Source organism: Coregonus clupeaformis, chromosome 20, assembly GCF_020615455.1.
Source record: "Coregonus clupeaformis isolate EN_2021a chromosome 20, ASM2061545v1, whole genome shotgun sequence".
NCBI classification, from domain to species: Eukaryota; Metazoa; Chordata; class Actinopteri; order Salmoniformes; family Salmonidae; genus Coregonus; species Coregonus clupeaformis.
Window position 1 is genome coordinate 3,391,028 of NC_059211.1, and position 18,273 is coordinate 3,409,300.

The following is an 18,273-nucleotide window of genomic DNA, read 5'->3' on the forward strand; positions in this document are numbered from 1 at the left end:
TGCTCAGTTACTTTTTGCATCTTTTTTTGCAGGGGAAGCAAAATAGTTTTGCCAGGGCGGCTGTGATCCGCGGGAGGAGAGCCTGTTTTTTCTTCAGCTCATCTGCAGCAACGGTACCTGAACAGGTGACAGAGAACAGGGCATGAAATCAGGGTCGTCTTCATTAGGGCACACAGTAGCAAAATGTTTTGAAATGGAAAACAAAAACAAGCATTTGTTATTGGCAAGTTCAAGGAAGTTCCTCCCTGTTTTAGTCTGTTGTCTTCCAGTTAGTAGCTAATGAATAAGACCCTGATAACTTCATCATAGTCTCCCGTCCTTACATTACAATAGTGTGCTGAAGACAGATGCACATGTTGACTGACAGAAATGAGGACTTACTATCATTGCCAAGAGGAGCCACCTTGTTCTTCTTCTGGTCCTTGTTATTTCCTCGCTTCCTCTCTCCTGACTTCCTCACTTCTTCCTTCATAGCCTCTTCCTTCTCTTTCTTCTTAGTAGAGAGAGAAACAGATATGAGTCGATGCCTCACAATCAAACTGCCCAATTAACTAAACAATCTACTGGTTCTTGGCTGTCTCACCTGTGTGGAGGTGCTGTCCTCGAGGTCTGTGGAGAGGGCGCTGCTACTGGCCTCGGTGCTCTCAGAAGGGTAGCTAATTACCTGGGACCTCTCAGAGATGGCTGAGCTTACACTGGTCTTCTCCAAACCAGTGCTGTCATCAGCCATCTCCTCTAGGTCATCTTCCAGGGTTTCCCTCCGGGCCAGGAGCTCCTTGGTGAGGGTGACGTCACTCCTTGAGGAGGTTAAGGAGCGTGACCTCCCGCTTGCACGGCTCCTCCTGGCTCCAAAATGGCCGTCGGAACTCCAGTCCTCGGAATAGTCATCTATGACTTGTGCGATGGTGTCCGCCATGCACCCGATGGCTCCCTCGCCACCAGAGCGTGCGGCACGCAGTTGAGCCCGGTTGGAGTCCGAACGCAGACACAACCTTTTAGCCGCAGTCTTCACGATGGCCTTCACCGCATCCTTCCCCCTGAATTGGATGCTCTCCTCCAGGCCGAAGAGGACAGAGATGTCAGCATACTTCAGGGCATGCTGGACCTCTAGAAAGATATTCTTCATCAGCCTGAAGGGGTCATTGGCCCTCCTTGCCTGGGGGAACTCTGAGGCCTCCAGTCGGCACATGATGCCCTGGAGGATAAACTTCAGGGTATGTGGGCTCATGACGGTGGCACAGGGAGTGCTGCGAAGGAGGATGTCCTCCTCAATAAGGCTCTCGCCCGGTAGTAGGGAGGGAATCTTCTCCAGGAGGTCCTGCCTGGCCTTGGTGGGCATCAGGGAGCTGTCACTCACCTCAGAGACCTCAGCTCCCCCCACCTCTTCTTCCAGGGCCTGGGAAGGAGCTGCCCGTGCTGCATGGGTGGTCGTCACAGAGTCGTCCTTCATGGAGGTGCTGGGGACTACCTCTTCTTCATCAAGGAAGGGTTTGACCTCGTGAGTAGGACCACCCTCTCATCCTGGCAGGTCTGGGCAGAAAACGCCAGAGTCCATGCTGCCTGGGTTGAGGTGGATGGTTTAGGGTATGAGACAGTCATGACACTCGTGACCAACTCCTCTTCTTCCTCTGATGAAGAAGGACACGGAGTGTCAGGGAACCTGTCCCTGGCACCGGAATCCAATCCTAAGAAAATACACTAATACTCTGAACTGATTCAAAGCCACATCCATGTATAGCACTATACAGTATCTAGTACATTTACTATAATGATAATACACTGGTTATTACATGGTTATTACTGGTCATATGGGTAAAACAGGTTATAAATGTACCTTTCTGGATGATGAGCCTGGCCTTGTAATCGTCGTTGCAGGTCCTGTTCAGGATGTCTCCCACCATGGTGGTCAGGACCTGGCAGATGGCCCCTAGTCAAATCAACATTTATTTAAAGCAGGGGTATCAAACTGATTCCATGGCGGGCCGAGTGTCTGCAGGTTTTTGTTTTTTCCTTTTAATTAAGACCTAGACAACCAGGTGAGGGGAGTTTCGTACTATATAGTGACCTTAATTCATCAATCAAGTGTGGAGTGAAAACCCGCAGACACCCGGCCCTCCGTGGAATGAGTTTGACACGTGATTAAAAGTGTTACTTCACACACAAAATGTCTCCAAACACTTTATAGAAAAAGAAGAAAAAAAGAGGAGAGAGAAAAGGAAAATACCCTTCATGACAATAAGGGAAAAGAGAGAAGGGGAATGGGAGGGGCAAAAGACGATATAAACAACATAATAACTAACCTAGTGCCTCCTTGTTGTCATCGGAGAGGGAGCCGGAGGACTGGAGGGTCAGGGAGCTGCCCCTCTCCAACTGAGCGGCCCACCTCCCAAGAGGCTCTGCCCCCTCCTCCTCCCCAAGCCCACGTGACCAGGTGGAGTCACTGTCCCACAACTCCTCTTCGCTGGATGTGCAGGTGTCCCCACAGCCATCCCTATACATCCAGTTGAAGTTGTCATTCCACATAATGTTTCTACCCGGTGGGGTGGTCGGCAGACCCAAGAAGTTCTCCAGCAGATTCTTAATGGCCCGTTGGATGAACATATACAGCACATCTGTGAAGAATTCATTGGAGAGCCTATGGTTGGCAGCCAGGTCTTTCAGGATGGGCTCGGACCTGCTCTGGCGGGCCATTGGCCTCCTGCCCATACCGGTGTCCAGAAGCATCTGATACACCTTGCAGATGAGCTCCTTCCCAAAGTAGTGGACCTTCCTCCTGAAGATCCTGTTGACCAGCCTCCATGAGGACAGGATCTGCCCCAGGGGTTCCACTGCCGGGGTGAACTTCATGTCCATGATATCATTCAGTGAAACATCATCCTCACTGCTGAACTCCTGGTTGAGTTTCCGGTCAGTGTCGGAGTGCGTCAGATGACGCCTCCACTGACGCTGGAGCAGAGTGGGTCTCTCTGGAGGTCAAACCTCTCCATCTCCTCTGCCTGATGACAGAGGTTGAACCATCTTGATCCCTGTGAAGACCCAGAGCGACTCCAGCTGTAGTGGGCCCTTCCCTCTGAGGCCACATCTGGAGAATACAGGCAGGTGGATGGAGATGCGGCAGTAGACGACCCTGACGACCTATTGGATGAGCTGTCGTCTCCATTTGCCAGTGGCAGAGGTCTGGTGAGGTTCTCTAACTCGCCCATGTCTGCCTGAATGGTGGACAACTGACCTAGTAGGGCTGAGCCAATATGCTCCTCCATCCAGCCCTGCTCTAGAAGGGGGTGCCGGCCACTGCTGTCAGAGCAGGACACACTTGGATGTTCCAGAGATAGCATGGGGTTTGTTTCAGCATCCACACACTCTACCAGCTGACAGAGGTTTAATGCCAACTCTGGCATGTTGGACTGGCTCGATCCCTGTGATGACCCAGTGAGACTCCTACTCCGACTGTTGTTCCTACTCCCGGACCTCATGTGGTGGATGCGTCTGGCGTTCTCCTGGGCACTCTCAGACGCGTCCCTGAACAGCTGTGAGAAGATGCTGGAGAGCCTCTCTACGGTCAGAGTGGTGCCTGGATTGGTGGTCTCCAGGTCATCCTCACCAGAAGAGAAGAGGTCCTCCTTGGCCCTTTTCAGGATGTTACTCACAAACACATCTGCTGTGCCCTGAAGCTCCTCGTTGGTCTCAGAAGGGGGAGTGGGTGGCTGCCCGCCCAGGAGCCTTTTCCTCAGCTCAGAACTCCGCTGGTGGAACTTCTCCGAGATGATCTGGAGCACACCTGATCCCCAGCGGGACGAGTCTGACGACTCTGGACTGGAGGTCCTGTGCAGAGTCATCGCTGGGAGGAACACCTCATTGGAGACACACACCACCCACTCGATTACCTCTTCCAGGTCGCCTATTGTCATGTTCTTAGAAAGAGAAACAGGAAACAACAAACTGACAGCTAGAAGGTTTTATGTTACAAGATAGTTTTTTCCCATGATAACCGTCGGTAAAGAAGAAGAAATGGGGAACTTACCATTTGTTTGAGGAACTTCCTGATAAGCTTTCTCTGACTGGAAAACAAACAAACACCAGGAATCATTGGCAACTTAAACTAGTGTTTACATAGATTATATTTTTTCTGCACATAATGAGGTTCACAGCAGGACTCACGGGTGAGACTTCAGGTAGTCTGTTAGAGAGATCTCCTCAGGTGAAATTGGATGGGAAGCATCATCGCGCTCCGCCTCAGAGGTGACATCACTCTTTGGTGTCAGGGGGTCATCAACAGATGGAAAGGAGATCATTATCTCCCCGTCCTCAGGTGTCACGGGACCTGGGGGTTCTAAAACATAAGGCAATCAGAATTACCACCGAACAAGCTAGTTACCACAGCAACGATTCTATTGAGGTTGTGCAATCAGGAATAAACACTGTGTCACCAACACCCACCTGTTGTCTCCACTTTAGTCACTTTAGTGCCCTTCTTGATAGCTGGCAGGACACCTACAGAAAGAGGAGAGTCTAAGTATGATGTGATGCTTGAAGGGGCATACATGTATAACTCATAGTCCTTCCACCATATATCCTTTTAGAATTCTATCAATAAATCCACGTTTTTTGCAAGTGGTGATCAATACTCACTGTAACTGGTTGTTGGAGATAGACGAGTTTGAGGCAGTGCCAACACACCAACTACTTGGTGGCTTGGTTTTTTCACCCCTGTCTTAGCCTCCCTAGCCCTTCTAGCCTTGATAGCCTCTCTGGCCTTCTTTTCTGCCTTGGCCATCTTGGCCTCTCGGCTGGGCCTCTTAAACATGTAGAATAAGGAATCACGTAAGCTCTAGTCATGGCATTAGTATCGGCAATGTTCAACAACGTTTTGCCACTGAACATGGCCCAGTATACAACCTGCCCATCCCCTACCAAGGTGCCAATCAAAATGGATGTTGGTGGAGCTAAGATTAGGGGTGACCAAAAATGGACAAGCGTGGTTTAGCCTTATACATCATTAGCATATGAATGACAGCACTATCCACTTGACCAACGAACCAATCAAAATGGAAGTGGGCAGGCCTTAATCACATTAAAAGCCTAATCGCAATTGAAGTGGGTGTGGCTTAGAGCTAACCAGTCTGTTCTGAGAGGTTTGCCTGGAGTGCATTCAGCATGCCTAACGTTACAAAACGTTTTGAACGTTTTCCAATTGAACTGATACGTATTTCACTCTGAACTGTTCAAAGCGTTTTGCAACAGAACTCAAAGCCGTTTCTAACCTTTAGGGGGCTGTTCTTGGGGCAGTCCACCAGTGCTGGCAGCCTTGGTCCATTATGGTCATCTGTCTGAAGCACCTGTTCTCCAGCACTAGCTTGGAGGGTCCCAGCCTGGGGTAGAGGAATATAATGAAATAAATTACACTTGAGCCCTCCATTTTTATGCCCACTTTTCCAAACATAAAGCATATCAGTCTGTTTTTGCATAGGCCAGTGGTTTTCAACCCTCTTCTTGGGGAACCCCAGACATTTCACAATTTTGTTGTAGCCCTAAACAAGCAAACCTGATTCACCTATTCAAGGGCTTAATGATTAGTTGACAAGTTGAATTAGGTGTGCTAGCTGTGGAATACAGTGGAACGTCTGGGGGTCCTCAAGGAGAGGTTTTAAAACCCCTAGCATATGGCTGTACTACTAAAAATATTTCCCCATTACAGAGACACACAGATAACTTTTTTCTTTTCTTATATGAGACTTACCTTTAGACAAACAAACTAATAGCTAACTATCCTCAATTCATGAAAATACTGGCTCAGGAAGTTGTAACTTGTAGTGTTCAATTAATACACAACACACAAGAAACCCGTGTCTTATATTGCAGTTGCTAGCTAGCTAACAAGCTAAAGCTAGCTAGCTAATGAAGGATTTCGAGGAGGTGTCAATCTAAGCGAACTCACCAGAAAGCCAGGTCACACAGGAAGAAAGCATGGAACAGGGGGAGACGAAAAATAATCCTGAATCATCACCAGACACAGGTGACTTACTGTCAAAATGCATAGGTAGCTTAATAATTATGTAGACGAAAAACGTGCTATCTCTGCTAGTCAAACTCAAATCAGCAAATTTTTTACCGCAATTTCTCAGAAAATGTGGAGCATTTAGAGGATCGTGCTTTGGCGCCCTCATGTGGCGATCAAAGGGACAGCACAGGGGATGCGGCTTGGAAGTCCACGTCCTCATGCCATGACATCAACATGATGGATCAGAAGCACAGACCCATTGAACAGCAACTCCAGTACCTGCTGAATAAGGCGGATGAGTTTCAGGCACATCTTTTATACAGGTAACGTTAGAGTCAGTTAGGAAAGTTGTTAATGTAGTCTAAGATAATGATAGGTAAAGGTTAGGTGAGTCAATGATTAGTGCACCTAAACTATACAATTGCATCTAGTGGTGTTTCAAGTGATTGTTTATTATTTATCAAAAGGATTAAAGTAATACATAATGAATCCCTGTCCTGTGACATAACCATGTGTGTGTGTTGTCTGCAGACGTGACAATCTGCAAAAGGAAAACTTTGCTCGTGTGGTGCCTACTTTCCTGCGGACCTGTCAGCCCTACTTCACTTACCTGGAGTCGACCGCTCGCAGCTCCCTGCCCCAGCGCACGCCTCTGCCCGTGTACATCCGCTCACGAGTAAGAGCCTTTCGAAACACAATCCTACTCACCTGAATCCGGGTAGGACAAAACTGTCCCTCTTTATTGACAAGTGTTGCTGAATCGCCTCTCTATCCTCAATTCATGCACCTTGGTTGGAAAGTGAGGTAGCGGCAGTGATCCCTTCCCTTTGCACTGTTTATTGATATTAAATGTATTCTACACTTCACACAAACATAAATGTCTCTGTGAATCAACTCTGGTCAAGAATAAAGGCTTATGAGAGGTTTGAGAAATAATAGAGAAAAATCAAGAGATGCTGTAAACTGAGAGTGGTGTGTATTGAGTAATTGTCTGTCTGTCTGTCTGTCTGTCTGTCTGTCTGTCTGTCTGTCTGTCTGTCTGTCTGTCTGTATTTATGTGTTTGTCCATCTCTCCAGTTGTTAGACTTCTCCCAGCAGCTGTGTGCGAGGCTGGAGCAGCTGGTCTTGACCTACGCCTCCTTTGACTTTCTCTCTCTGGAGGAGGCTGAGCCGGCCAGGTGCTGTGCTTACCAGAAGAGGCTGGTGGGAGGAGCTATAGGACGGCCTCATTGTAATGTCTGGAGTAGAGTAAATGGAATGGAGTCAAACATGTGGTTTTCATATGTTTGATGTGTGTGATACCATTTAATTTATTCCATTCCAGCCATTACAATGAGCCCGTCCTCATAGCACCTCCCACCAGCCTCCTCTGGTACTTACACCATAACATCTGAAGGCAGTGAGCCACTAAACACACACATAGGCACATACAGACGCATAGCGCCGCTGTCGGGTGAAAACCTCATCTCCAAAACAGACACTTTTCAGGAAATTGAAAAAAACTCCCATATTAGACTATTTTTAACGAACTTACAATTTCGAAATTTCAGAAGCTATTTTGAATATATTTTCTTGGTCCTAGAGTTATGAAATGTTCAGAGTACACTGAGGAAAGTTAGTGCTTTCAACACAAAATTTGAGTTACAAGGTTTTCATCAGACAGCGACGATATGTACCAACACTACTTGAATACCTGTATTTAGATCCACAAATGGAACATTCTGGAGTATGAGCCAAATATTTTAGAGGACAGCTGCTTGGACTTGTCAATCCTTATTCTCATTCGTCTGACATTCATTCCACAATCCTTCATCCAGCCATTTATGTATCTATCATTCTCCCCTCTCTCCATTCCAGTATCTCCCATTTCTACATAGGCAAGTGTCAGATAGACAGTGTGAGGCTGTCCATATACCGGTACTGTTGTCCAGCCCCGTACCTGGCTGGGGTCGACACTGGCCTGTACAAACGCATGCGCTGGAATGTGGAGAGACCCAGAGAGAGCCTACAGCAGGAAACTGATGGCGAGATGGAGGGAGAGACAGTGGAGGACAAGCCAGTGGCAGGGAAAGAGAGAGCCACCAAGACAGAGTAGTGAGTGAGAGCGAGAGAGAGGGGGAGGTAGAGAAAGGGTTAAAGTAAGGCATAACATGTCAATAAACAATAATTGTAGTACAATATTAGTGCCAAGAATACTTTGGGACTCTTTTGAACTGAGATGTTGGATGACAATGTACATTTTGGAATTCAGGCCTAAGAACAGTTGATCAGATGGCATCTCACTGCCTGTGTCTGTGTCTGTATTTGTGTGTGACTGTGTGTGTTTCTCGAGCAGCTACTTCCTGTGCTACGAGGACGTCCCTGAGGAGCCTGCTGAGGGGGGCGATGGAGAGGGTAAAGGGGAGACGGTTGCTATAGGCAACGTGGTCAGGATGTGGTCAATCGGTCAGTGGGTCCAAACGCAGCCGGAACCCGTGACAGACGACATCTACAAATGGTACAAAGTCACACTCAGATCGCTACACAACACTCTTTCATCTTTGACTTGTTTAAATAAGATTTTCTACTTAAGACTAAGTACCTTACAAGTACCATGTTAATATAGCTCACACTGTGTGTGCCTGGTGCGTGTGTGTTTGTGCGTCTCTGTGTGTGTGTGTGTGTGTGTGTTCCAGGGTGCTGTGCTGGGTTCCACAGGCTCAGTACCACAGGCTTTTGTGTCTGGGAGGAGAGGAGCCCACTGCCTGCAGTGCTACTGACTGTCTACTGGGGCGTTGTTCTCTCAACAGAGCCCAGTGGAAAGCCCCAGTCCTGAAACAACATAAAGAGACAAGCCACTGTTCTAGTACTATCTTTGACCATAACATGTTCCCGTTGATTAAAGGATTTAACATTACTTATTGTTAGTTTTACATTGTGTTATGTTCGGCTAATGTTTTCAAATCTAAGTAACTATTGGGAAGGACATTAAGGACTGAACACTGAAATAGCTCTGGTTCCAACTAGCCAGTCATCCATGACAAATGGTTTTCTTATGGTTCCTTACATATTGTATAAAAATAAATATAATTTCTAAAGATAGCAAGTTTTATTACCAATTCCCTACCAGCTAGTGATACATTTGAACTGTATCTGATGTCTGTTCATATCCAAGGTTCTATTGAGCACGTATGTATGTTACTGTATTGTGTGGTTGTTGGAAATCATTTTGTATGATGTTAAGAATAAAAGTATTGACCTGTCATTCATTTGTATGGGAGTGTTATTTTATGAAAGAAAACAATTTATTGAAAATAAATCATTGTGTTTCAGAAAACAAAAATAATTGAATATTTTCAAAACATGGGGTCTCAGTACTGTACTTAAATTGTAAATTATTTGTTTGTAAACGATGGAGTAATAAAACATTACATTTTTCCATATGATAAAGATAGAGTAATGATTTTTCTTTATTGATAATATTTCACGTTTGCAGCGCTGTTCTATTTCTATCACGCAAAACAGCCTACTGTGACATCTAGGCAGTTCAGAATGAAAAGCGTTCTGTTTCAGAATACTTTCTGGCGCTGTCCTTGCCGCAGTTATTTTTAGTTCACTTGCACCATCTAGTGGTGATCACAATGTCTTATGTTTGCCAAAGATTCTAAAGTTCTATATTTGAGCATTCTTTGAGCATTCTATAGTTCTATTTTTATATACATATATTCTGAATTCAGACTGCTATAATACACTACTTGGTTACATTGCTCGATTGTTTAGTTCTTATTTAGGATTTACATACGTTTTCTAGCACAGTTTAGCAGTTTTTAGTTGAGTTTTCTGTAAATAAATATTTTCTAGCTGTTATACTGGTCTCCTGGTGATACCAAATATGGATGACTCTACATCCATCCAAGGGTCTTCTTGGGTCGATTGTTACCTTGATGAGCAGGTAAGTTTGCCATTAATTATTCAATAGCTCTCATGTGTATAAGCATCTATTTTGATGTTCTCCTTTAGTTTTTAATACATTTTGGACCGACCACATCCATGACAAATCTGTGATATCCTGAACAAAATGACATTGTCAAGGCCATAAAATAAAATGTCCTGTGTGATACCACTGCTAATATTAAACTCCTACTGTGCGTACAGATGTTGAAGGTGAAGGGTCGCCAGAGACTCCATGAGATCGAGCAGGAAATTCATAGAGAGCTGAGCGTGACACTAAGCCAATGTCACCAGTCCCCAGGAGAGGTATACTCATACTTTTCCATTCCCTAAACTATAGTACACCATTGCTACCATCCACATAAACTGTTTATTTACATGTTATTGCACCTTAAGTTCACAAAGGAACAGTATGAACTAATGTCTTCCTCTCTTCCGTCTGAAGGTAGCCATGGAGGGGCAGCAGCTCCTGACTGACAAGGCCAAGCCATGGGTTACTTCCCATGAGCATCTTGGTTCTGCAGCTCTGATGAGTGGCGACACAGCAGGTATGCTCTCAGAGAAACAGGCCCAACCTGAGATCAGGTCAGATGAGATGCTCCAGGTGGAGTTCCTCAGCCAGACCCAGGTGGAGATTCCACAGGAGGTCAGGGAGGTCATGGACAGCCTGCTGGACAAGGTGGCGGATGGAGAAGCCCAGGAGAAGAAGGCTGAGGTCTTCAAGGCAAACCTGATCCCCTATCCCTCCTCATCCTCAGCAGTCAATGTCATGAAGGTCCTGGAGAGCCAGGTAGACAAGGTAAGACTGGATCCTTTATTTGTGCATTTTTGTTGTATACTACACTCTTAGAAAAAAGGGTTCCAAAGGGGTTCTTCGGCTGTCCTCATAGGAGAACCCCTTTTTGGTTCCACGTAGAACCCTTTTTGGTTCCAGGTAGAAATAACACTTTTGGGTTTGATGTAGAACCCTCTGTAGAAAGGGTTCTACATCGAACCCAAAAAGGTATTCTACCTGGAACCAAAAGGGTTCTACCTGCAACCAAAAATGATTCTTCAAAGGGTTCTCCTATGGGGACAGCTGAAGAACCCTTTCAAGTTCTAGATAGCACCTTTTTTTCTCAGTGTAGTACTATACCTGTACATGTAATAAGAAATACACTACAAGACATGTGATAGGCAGTAAAAACACCAGAGGTGTACATAGAACTAACATTACAATGCCTCTCTTTCTCTACCACGTGAAGGAGAAGAAGGTTGAGGTCCTTGACCTTAGCACCTGTCCCATACTCCAAACGGCCCTTACAGACATTGAGACCACGATGAAGACTGCATACAAGACCATGCCAAAGCAGATTGTGGTACTTGGTTCTACCATTAAGCATATCATCACCCAGGTGCTTCTTCAAGTAGATCCCCAAGCCTTTCAGGAGGGAGTCTATTTGGAGACACCTGTTATCATCAACAACACCAAAGCTCTTCTGTGGTCTATTCCCTGGGTTCAAGTAACTGAGGATGAGGAGATGTCTAACACTCAGCAGTCCATTGATGCTTATGAGGTGGCCAAGGCTGTTATCAACAACCTGGAGGAGGTTCTAGGCCCAAAACCTGTGCTGGCGAGAGCACTGGGAATCAGGTCACACATCTTGACAAGGTACATTGTTCATCTCGTAGGTCTATGCATTTCTAAGACAGTGCCTGATGTAAATGCTGCCAATGAAGAGGAGAGACATATTAGTCAGGATATGGTGAACATCTGTCCTCTACCTGCTAGATTGATCATTAGCGGAGAACTGTTCAATGACTTCGTAGTGAAGTTTATTCTAAAACTTCATCCAATGAACGGACACGGTACTAAACAGCTTGACCAACAGGCTCTGCTCTTACTGGTTGTTAAAATGGCCTCAGTAGCTTTTAACATCTTGAGGAAGATTCCAGGTATTTCTGTGGATGAAAAGCTGTGCCGCCCCTTCTGCAACATGAGGCAGACAGTGTTGCACATGCAGAGTGCCATGATACATCAGTTTGGCACAACGATCAAGATAAAAAAACTGGTTGCCATGAAGGACCCGGTGATCATCTCCACCATCCCCAGTGCTATCTGTGAGGGGATCCTAATGGTGTACAAGGGCATTAGTGACACCTATCCGCTTCAAGTCCTCGGCCCACAGCGTCCAATTGCTAGGAGCTGCGAAGAGGCAATGGAGAGCAAGCTCTTTGCAGTAGCCCTACCCGAGGACCTTAGGAAGACCATCTACAATCACTACGGGTCCCAGGTCGGGAAACTGGCACTGTTCCAGAAGGCTTTCCCGTTGAATGACCACATCAAGTTGGACTACATCCACCGTGTTTCTCTGCCTCGTTCCTCCAACAGAGATGTAGTCTGGATCGACCCCAAATACTTTGTCGGGGACGACGATGAGGAGGTTGTAACATCAAGCAACACAGTCCCCGTTAATCCTCTTGCTCTCGACGTCAGTCAGGCTGCCTTTTTGAAGCAGTTCCCACAGACTGATGTTTTCGAGTCAACCACAAAGGACTGTGAAATGCCTGTGCAAGACCAGGCTCAGAAGGAGGCAGAGAGGAACAAACCAAAGGTGACAAACCTTGATATTGTTCCTGTTAGTCTTGTCAGGAAAGTCTTTGACTCTGTCTTCCCAGATTCATGCACAATCAAGCAGCAGTACGGTTCATGGGAAGACGTCCCACTTTGCAATGATATGGTAGAGCACATAGATATCCAGGTTCAGAAAGAGGCACTGAAATACCAAAACCAAAGACTGTTCTTACGCACTCTGAAGAAGCTCAACGATGAGCCAGACAAGATGGCCACATTCTTAGAAGACGTCTCACTCTCTATCAGGAGCAAGTACTTCAGGACTTTCCGTGAGTGGCCATTGGTTAAAGCCCAGCTATACCCAGACATACGGTCTCTGCTGGTCTGCGATATCATGGTCCGAGAGATCATGGCTCAACTGAGGCCTACCTTGACCTTCGCCAAGGACACCAACAAGGGTGATGACCGGCCATACTGCATCAACATCCCGGTCAAGAGAGAGACCAGCTGTCCAGATAATAGAGGTAGAACACTGTTACTGTTGGTGTGCTACATTCAGAATCAGGCCTAGTCTCTTGTAAATTACTTGTATTCCACAATGTTCTTTCATTCACAATTTCACAACAATATCCGATGTAGAGTAAACAGCTACATGTAACAGTCAGCTAACCAGTTGGACAATAACAACTTGAACTCTTCACTTCCGTTCAAATGTCCTATCTTGTCCTATCACCATTTTCCCTAGACAAGACCAAGCTGGAGCTTTGCATTGAGAAAGCCAGTGCTGACAGAATGAAGAAACTCCTCCTTGAGAAGGTAAGCTACACTGTATTCTGTGTTGTCTCATTGATAATTTCAGTCAATTTCAGTCGGTTTGTTTCCACCACAGGAGGCTGCTGTGGGGAGGGCGGCTAATAACAATATCTGGAATGGAGTCACTGGAATGGTATCAAACACATGGAAACCATGTGTTTGATGTGTTCGATACCATTCCATTGATTCCGTTCCAGCCATTACTATGAGCCCGTCCTCCCCAATTAAGGTGCCTGTAGTTTCGACTCACCAACTCTGTTTGTTCACAGGAACCCGAACCCTTCTGGATGAAGGGATGGATGGCAATGATGGAGGAGGAAAGTAATAAAAAGGAGAAGTGTTGCGGCTGGTTCTGGGGTTTGTTTGGCCGTAAGAAAAAAACAGCGAAGGAATTGTGGATGAGGGTTTGTCGCAGGCGCGGATACTAGAAATGACATCCACACAAACCGAATGTATGGACGCACACACATTTACACGGAGACAGATATAACAACGAAGCCTACCGCAGATCCCAAACAGACAACATGTAATAGCATGTCTTATTTTCCATTTTAGGCTACAGGATGTGTATTTACAGCTTACCAGAGGCTATAGTTTATTTTTATGTCTTTTGTATGACTTTTATATTCTAAAGACATGACTTTTGTGACTTTTCTTACTTTTACATGATATAAACAAATAAACCAATAAACAATTTTATTGTTCTATGGTGTAGCCTGAAAATCTGTGTTTTAATATGTGGTTTTTGATTAGATAAACACATTTATTTTGCTGAAAATACATTATGTTTTGAATTTTGGGCTTTTGCGATAATGTAGACAGTAGACTATTCAAATTAATTGGTTAATTAACAACAATTAACATTTGGTGAATAAATACGCTTTAAATAAAAAACGCTTCCATGAAGTCTAGTTATCTGAAACTGATCATTTACAAGAATAAATGGTACAAAGAGTAGAATATGAAATGCTGTAGCTGCTAGATCTAGTTGGACCCCTGGACATTTCTAACACTTCTTGACAATCTTGCTCAGAAACGCAGCAAGACCATAGCTGTAATGTAAGGCATGCGTTTGGAAAGGAGAGCTCACCTCTACATAGACTACATGATATGACCAAGATGTACCATAGTGGGGCAGCATGTGATTATAACTTTGCAGCCAAAGTGCATAAGTGATGATGACGGAACTCTGTCAATCATAACCATGCTAACCATGCTTTTCTTATTATTTATTTTAAAACAATATAACACTTTGTACAAACATATTACTTGTAAATTATACTGCATATCTGTTATGTAGTCTATAAAACGTATCAGGTCTGAGGTTTTTAGGAGTACATTCATGATGTGATTCCAAGGAATGAAGGGAATTATTAACCTGGACCAGGTCTTTGTAAGTCCAGGTACCAGTCTAGCTAACATTCCACCCCTTGCCACTCCTGTCAAAGGCATGGTACCCAGGCTAGGTCTTTGTACCTTCTTACATATAAATACAATTACAATAAAATTCAAATAACATACAGTATTACATATAAGACTAACATTCTTGTACTTTGCACATTGACATTCTTAAGTCTCCAAATAAGGAACAAACTGTAAAACAACACAGGTACAGGAGGGTTGTAGTGTGGAAGTAAAAATGGGTTTCATTTAGGAGATAAAAACAACGCAAATTAATTGTATATTCTTTTTTGTATCGTTGAAAGGGTTTTATTTGCCTACTGTGACCTACGGTTTGTACATAGTCAGCGTATGTCCTCTGTAGAGAATCTAGATGTACTGTATGCTGTACAGCCAGTCAATGCAATTTCCAGCTTCCAGCTTTCATACAATTGCACACTCCTCTGTGTAGAAAGCTGGTACCCACAAAAGATTAACTCAGGTCTGATGTTTTTCTTAGTCCACTGAAAACCCCTTATTCGAAAGAGCTTGCTAGTTATACCCTTCTCCCTACAAAGTGCACTACTTTTAACCAGAGCCCTATGTGGGCTATATAGGGAATTGGGTGCATTTGAGAGACAGTCCCAGTGTTCCCCAGTCACACGTAGCGTCCACTGGACTTGATCTCCGGACACAGCCAGGCCTCCAGGTCCTCTATCTTCATGGACTCTTTCCGACTGGTCAGACTGGCGGCGCGTGTGATCTTGGTCAGCGTCTCCTCGTAGGGCGGCGGCAGGTAGACCATGACGAACACACTGTCCGACATGTCAGAGCTGGTGCTGGTGTGGCGTTCGCGTTGGCCGGTGAGCGAGGAGAGGAACTCAGCGCTGCTCTCGGCGTCCTGGAGGTCCAGGGCGATGATTTGGGCCAGGCTGAGCTTGGGAGAGGAGCACCTCCAGTAGGCCAGGAGTACCAGGAGGCCCAGAATGAGGAGGGAGGCAACGGGGAGGACCACATAGAGGAGCAGCTCTGACCTCCCCTCCTGGTCGAGGTTCAGCTCATTCCAGTTGTAGCCCTGGTGGTTTTGGAGGGGAAAGGGTTAATAAACCACATCATTCAAAGGACAGAAAAAAGATTCCCATAAAATACATTCAGGACTATGTTAAAGATATGAAATCTGAAAATCAGTAATGGGTTTTGCCTCAAAACGGCAATGTTCCACTGGATCAGTGTTGATCCTCTTCCATCTTCTCAAAACTGAACATACATGGTTGTGAAATCAAGATATCCTACAGAGGCTCAATAGAGCTTATGCCATTTGATATTGCCTGAGTGTTCTATTCCCCTGTTGACACAATCAGTGTCCCAAATTCACCCGACCAATCGGTTTCAGTGCTCAGATAATGCTGATCCTCATCTGGATGACTGACTAAAGACCCGTCAACATCACTCCGCTCTGCTGAAAGTCCCGAAAAGCTTTCCTTTGCCATTTCCCTGACATGAACTGCACTCACAAGCTCTCATCATAGTCGTGATATCCAAGACTATTCCAAGAGGCTAAGGCACTCAACTAACAACAACAAGAGTGTGTAGCCTGCAGAAGTCTGTGTAGCCACAGGCTGGCCCAAGTACCTTGGACAGCGCTCCTCCAGTGAGGAAAAATAAAAAATAATATAAAATAAAAAAATTATACACCTAAAAAAGTCGTGTTCAGAATAATTTTCGGTCTGTTCTTTAGATTGTTAAGCCAGTATGCCACCTACCTCCTCCCAGGTGTAAAGCAAAAAAGTCAACTCAAAAACTGCTGCAGCTCTCCAGGACTCAGGTTGCCTACCTCCTGGGCCTACCAAAAAGTTACATCTCTGGGTCTCACAGTAGTCTACATGTAAAGACTACTGCTGAATCAGACTCACTCAGTAACAACAAGCTGATGATCCCTTACCTGTAACTGTCTCTCTACCGTGGGGGGAGAGAAGGTGACCCAGTCACCCAATCGATGGACCCTCTGCCGGCTGGCCCAAACTTTATCCAGCTGCTGTCCAGTAGCGTTCGCATGCTGCCGTGGTGTCGTTGTAGGCAAACGGCTAAACTGAGTAGCAGAACTCGAGACAAACACGTCCGACTACTAAGCGCTTATCCAGAGCGACTTACAAGTGATGCATTTTTCATACTGGCCCCCCGTGAAACGAACCCACAACCCTGGCGATGCAAGCGCCATGCTCTACCAACTGAGCTACAGGGGACACTTACTTGCATCGAGTCATTCGCCATCGTTTTTCTAGCAGGCTTTGTGTGGTCGTGTTCCAGTGATGAAGCCGTTCTAGACCAGACCAACTAGACTGGACACATGCGATTGCCCGGCGAGTCCTCACAATGGTCTTCTCCACAAATTTAGGCAGGTAGATTGTCAAGTCATCCAAATTTCGCGCAAATATGCGCTCTGTCCAAAAACTCACCACTATATTCTCTGAGATAAATTAACTTTTAAAAACAATTCTCAGTCAATGGTCAAAGTTAATCCCATTGTTGTGTCGCCTCAATGCACCACTGCCCAAAGATGCTGGTGATCCCAAAATGTTTGTCTAGTTTCAACAAAAGGTTCGTTCAACAAATACAAAATGTTCCCGGGTGTGTCTTTAAAATATCAGCAGGGTAAAAGCCTAAAACAAAACTGTTTGATTCAGTTCATTGTTATTTTCTTTGGAGGCTAGCTATCAACAGCTAGAGCACAAGGGGAACAAACGGCACGACTCCCTCCCTATCCGCATAACAGACTCCGAAGAGGGATAGAGATCCATTGCTAACATACAACCCTACAGAGGCAAAAAAAACTGTAACATCCGTGAAACATGAACAAGCGTCAGTCTCCCAGTATCACATTACACAAAAGCCTTCTTTTAATCCGCTTTGAGCCATTTTGCGTTACAAACGGACTACCTTATATTACCGAATGACCGAAGAGTGTCACCGGTAAAAGCGTTGTTGTTTGCTCTTCGTTTGGTTTTGGAGGGCAGAGGAATATCGCCTTGTCTGTCCGCGCATTGCCGATGATGGCTTGAGCGGGAGGCTACACTTTTTTTTTCTGGTGGAGCTGCGCGCGGTTGCGCTGGCGCAATGTGTATGGTAGGTAGCAGGAGCGCGCCCAATGTATCATGTGACCATGTCCAGACCATGGATTTGTCATTTCCATCTTCTCCTAATGAACAAACTGTTGCTTATCTCTTTCCCCTATTCCATATTTGCAATTTCGCCACACACATTTACATTTACATTTACGTCATTTAGCAGACGCTCTTATCCAGAGCGACTTACAAATTAAAACAACTGCTATTGTTATTACTCTGCTTACAAGTAATAATGTGCCCATACAATCACAACCACAAGATTGTAAATGGAGTACAGTTACAGTAGAATAAAAAGTATATGACTGTACAGCATTTAATATCAGAAATCTACAAGTTAAACTCATTATCTAATATTGAAAGCAAGCCCAAATATATAGTGGATACATACTAGCCTACATTAAGCAAATGCCACTTTTCTAAAGTCTACAAGCTATTAGGTCAATACATAACAATAGTACCAAAGACTAACTGAG

The 18,273-nt window shown here is 45.2% G+C and overlaps 1 protein-coding gene across 1 annotated transcript in view; it reads right to left on the bottom strand.

The window, feature by feature from the left end:
• Window positions 1–17,777, bottom strand: part of LOC123481419 (serine/threonine-protein kinase N1-like) — a 330,043-nt gene extending 312,266 nt beyond the window's left edge. The window contains exon 1 of the mRNA XM_045205254.1: window positions 16,926–17,777. Within this exon, the coding sequence (XP_045061189.1) occupies window positions 16,926–16,946 (21 nt within the window). The 5' untranslated portion in view covers window positions 16,947–17,777. The remainder of the gene's footprint in view (window positions 1–16,925) is intronic.
• Between the last annotated feature and the right edge of the window lie 496 nt (window positions 17,778–18,273).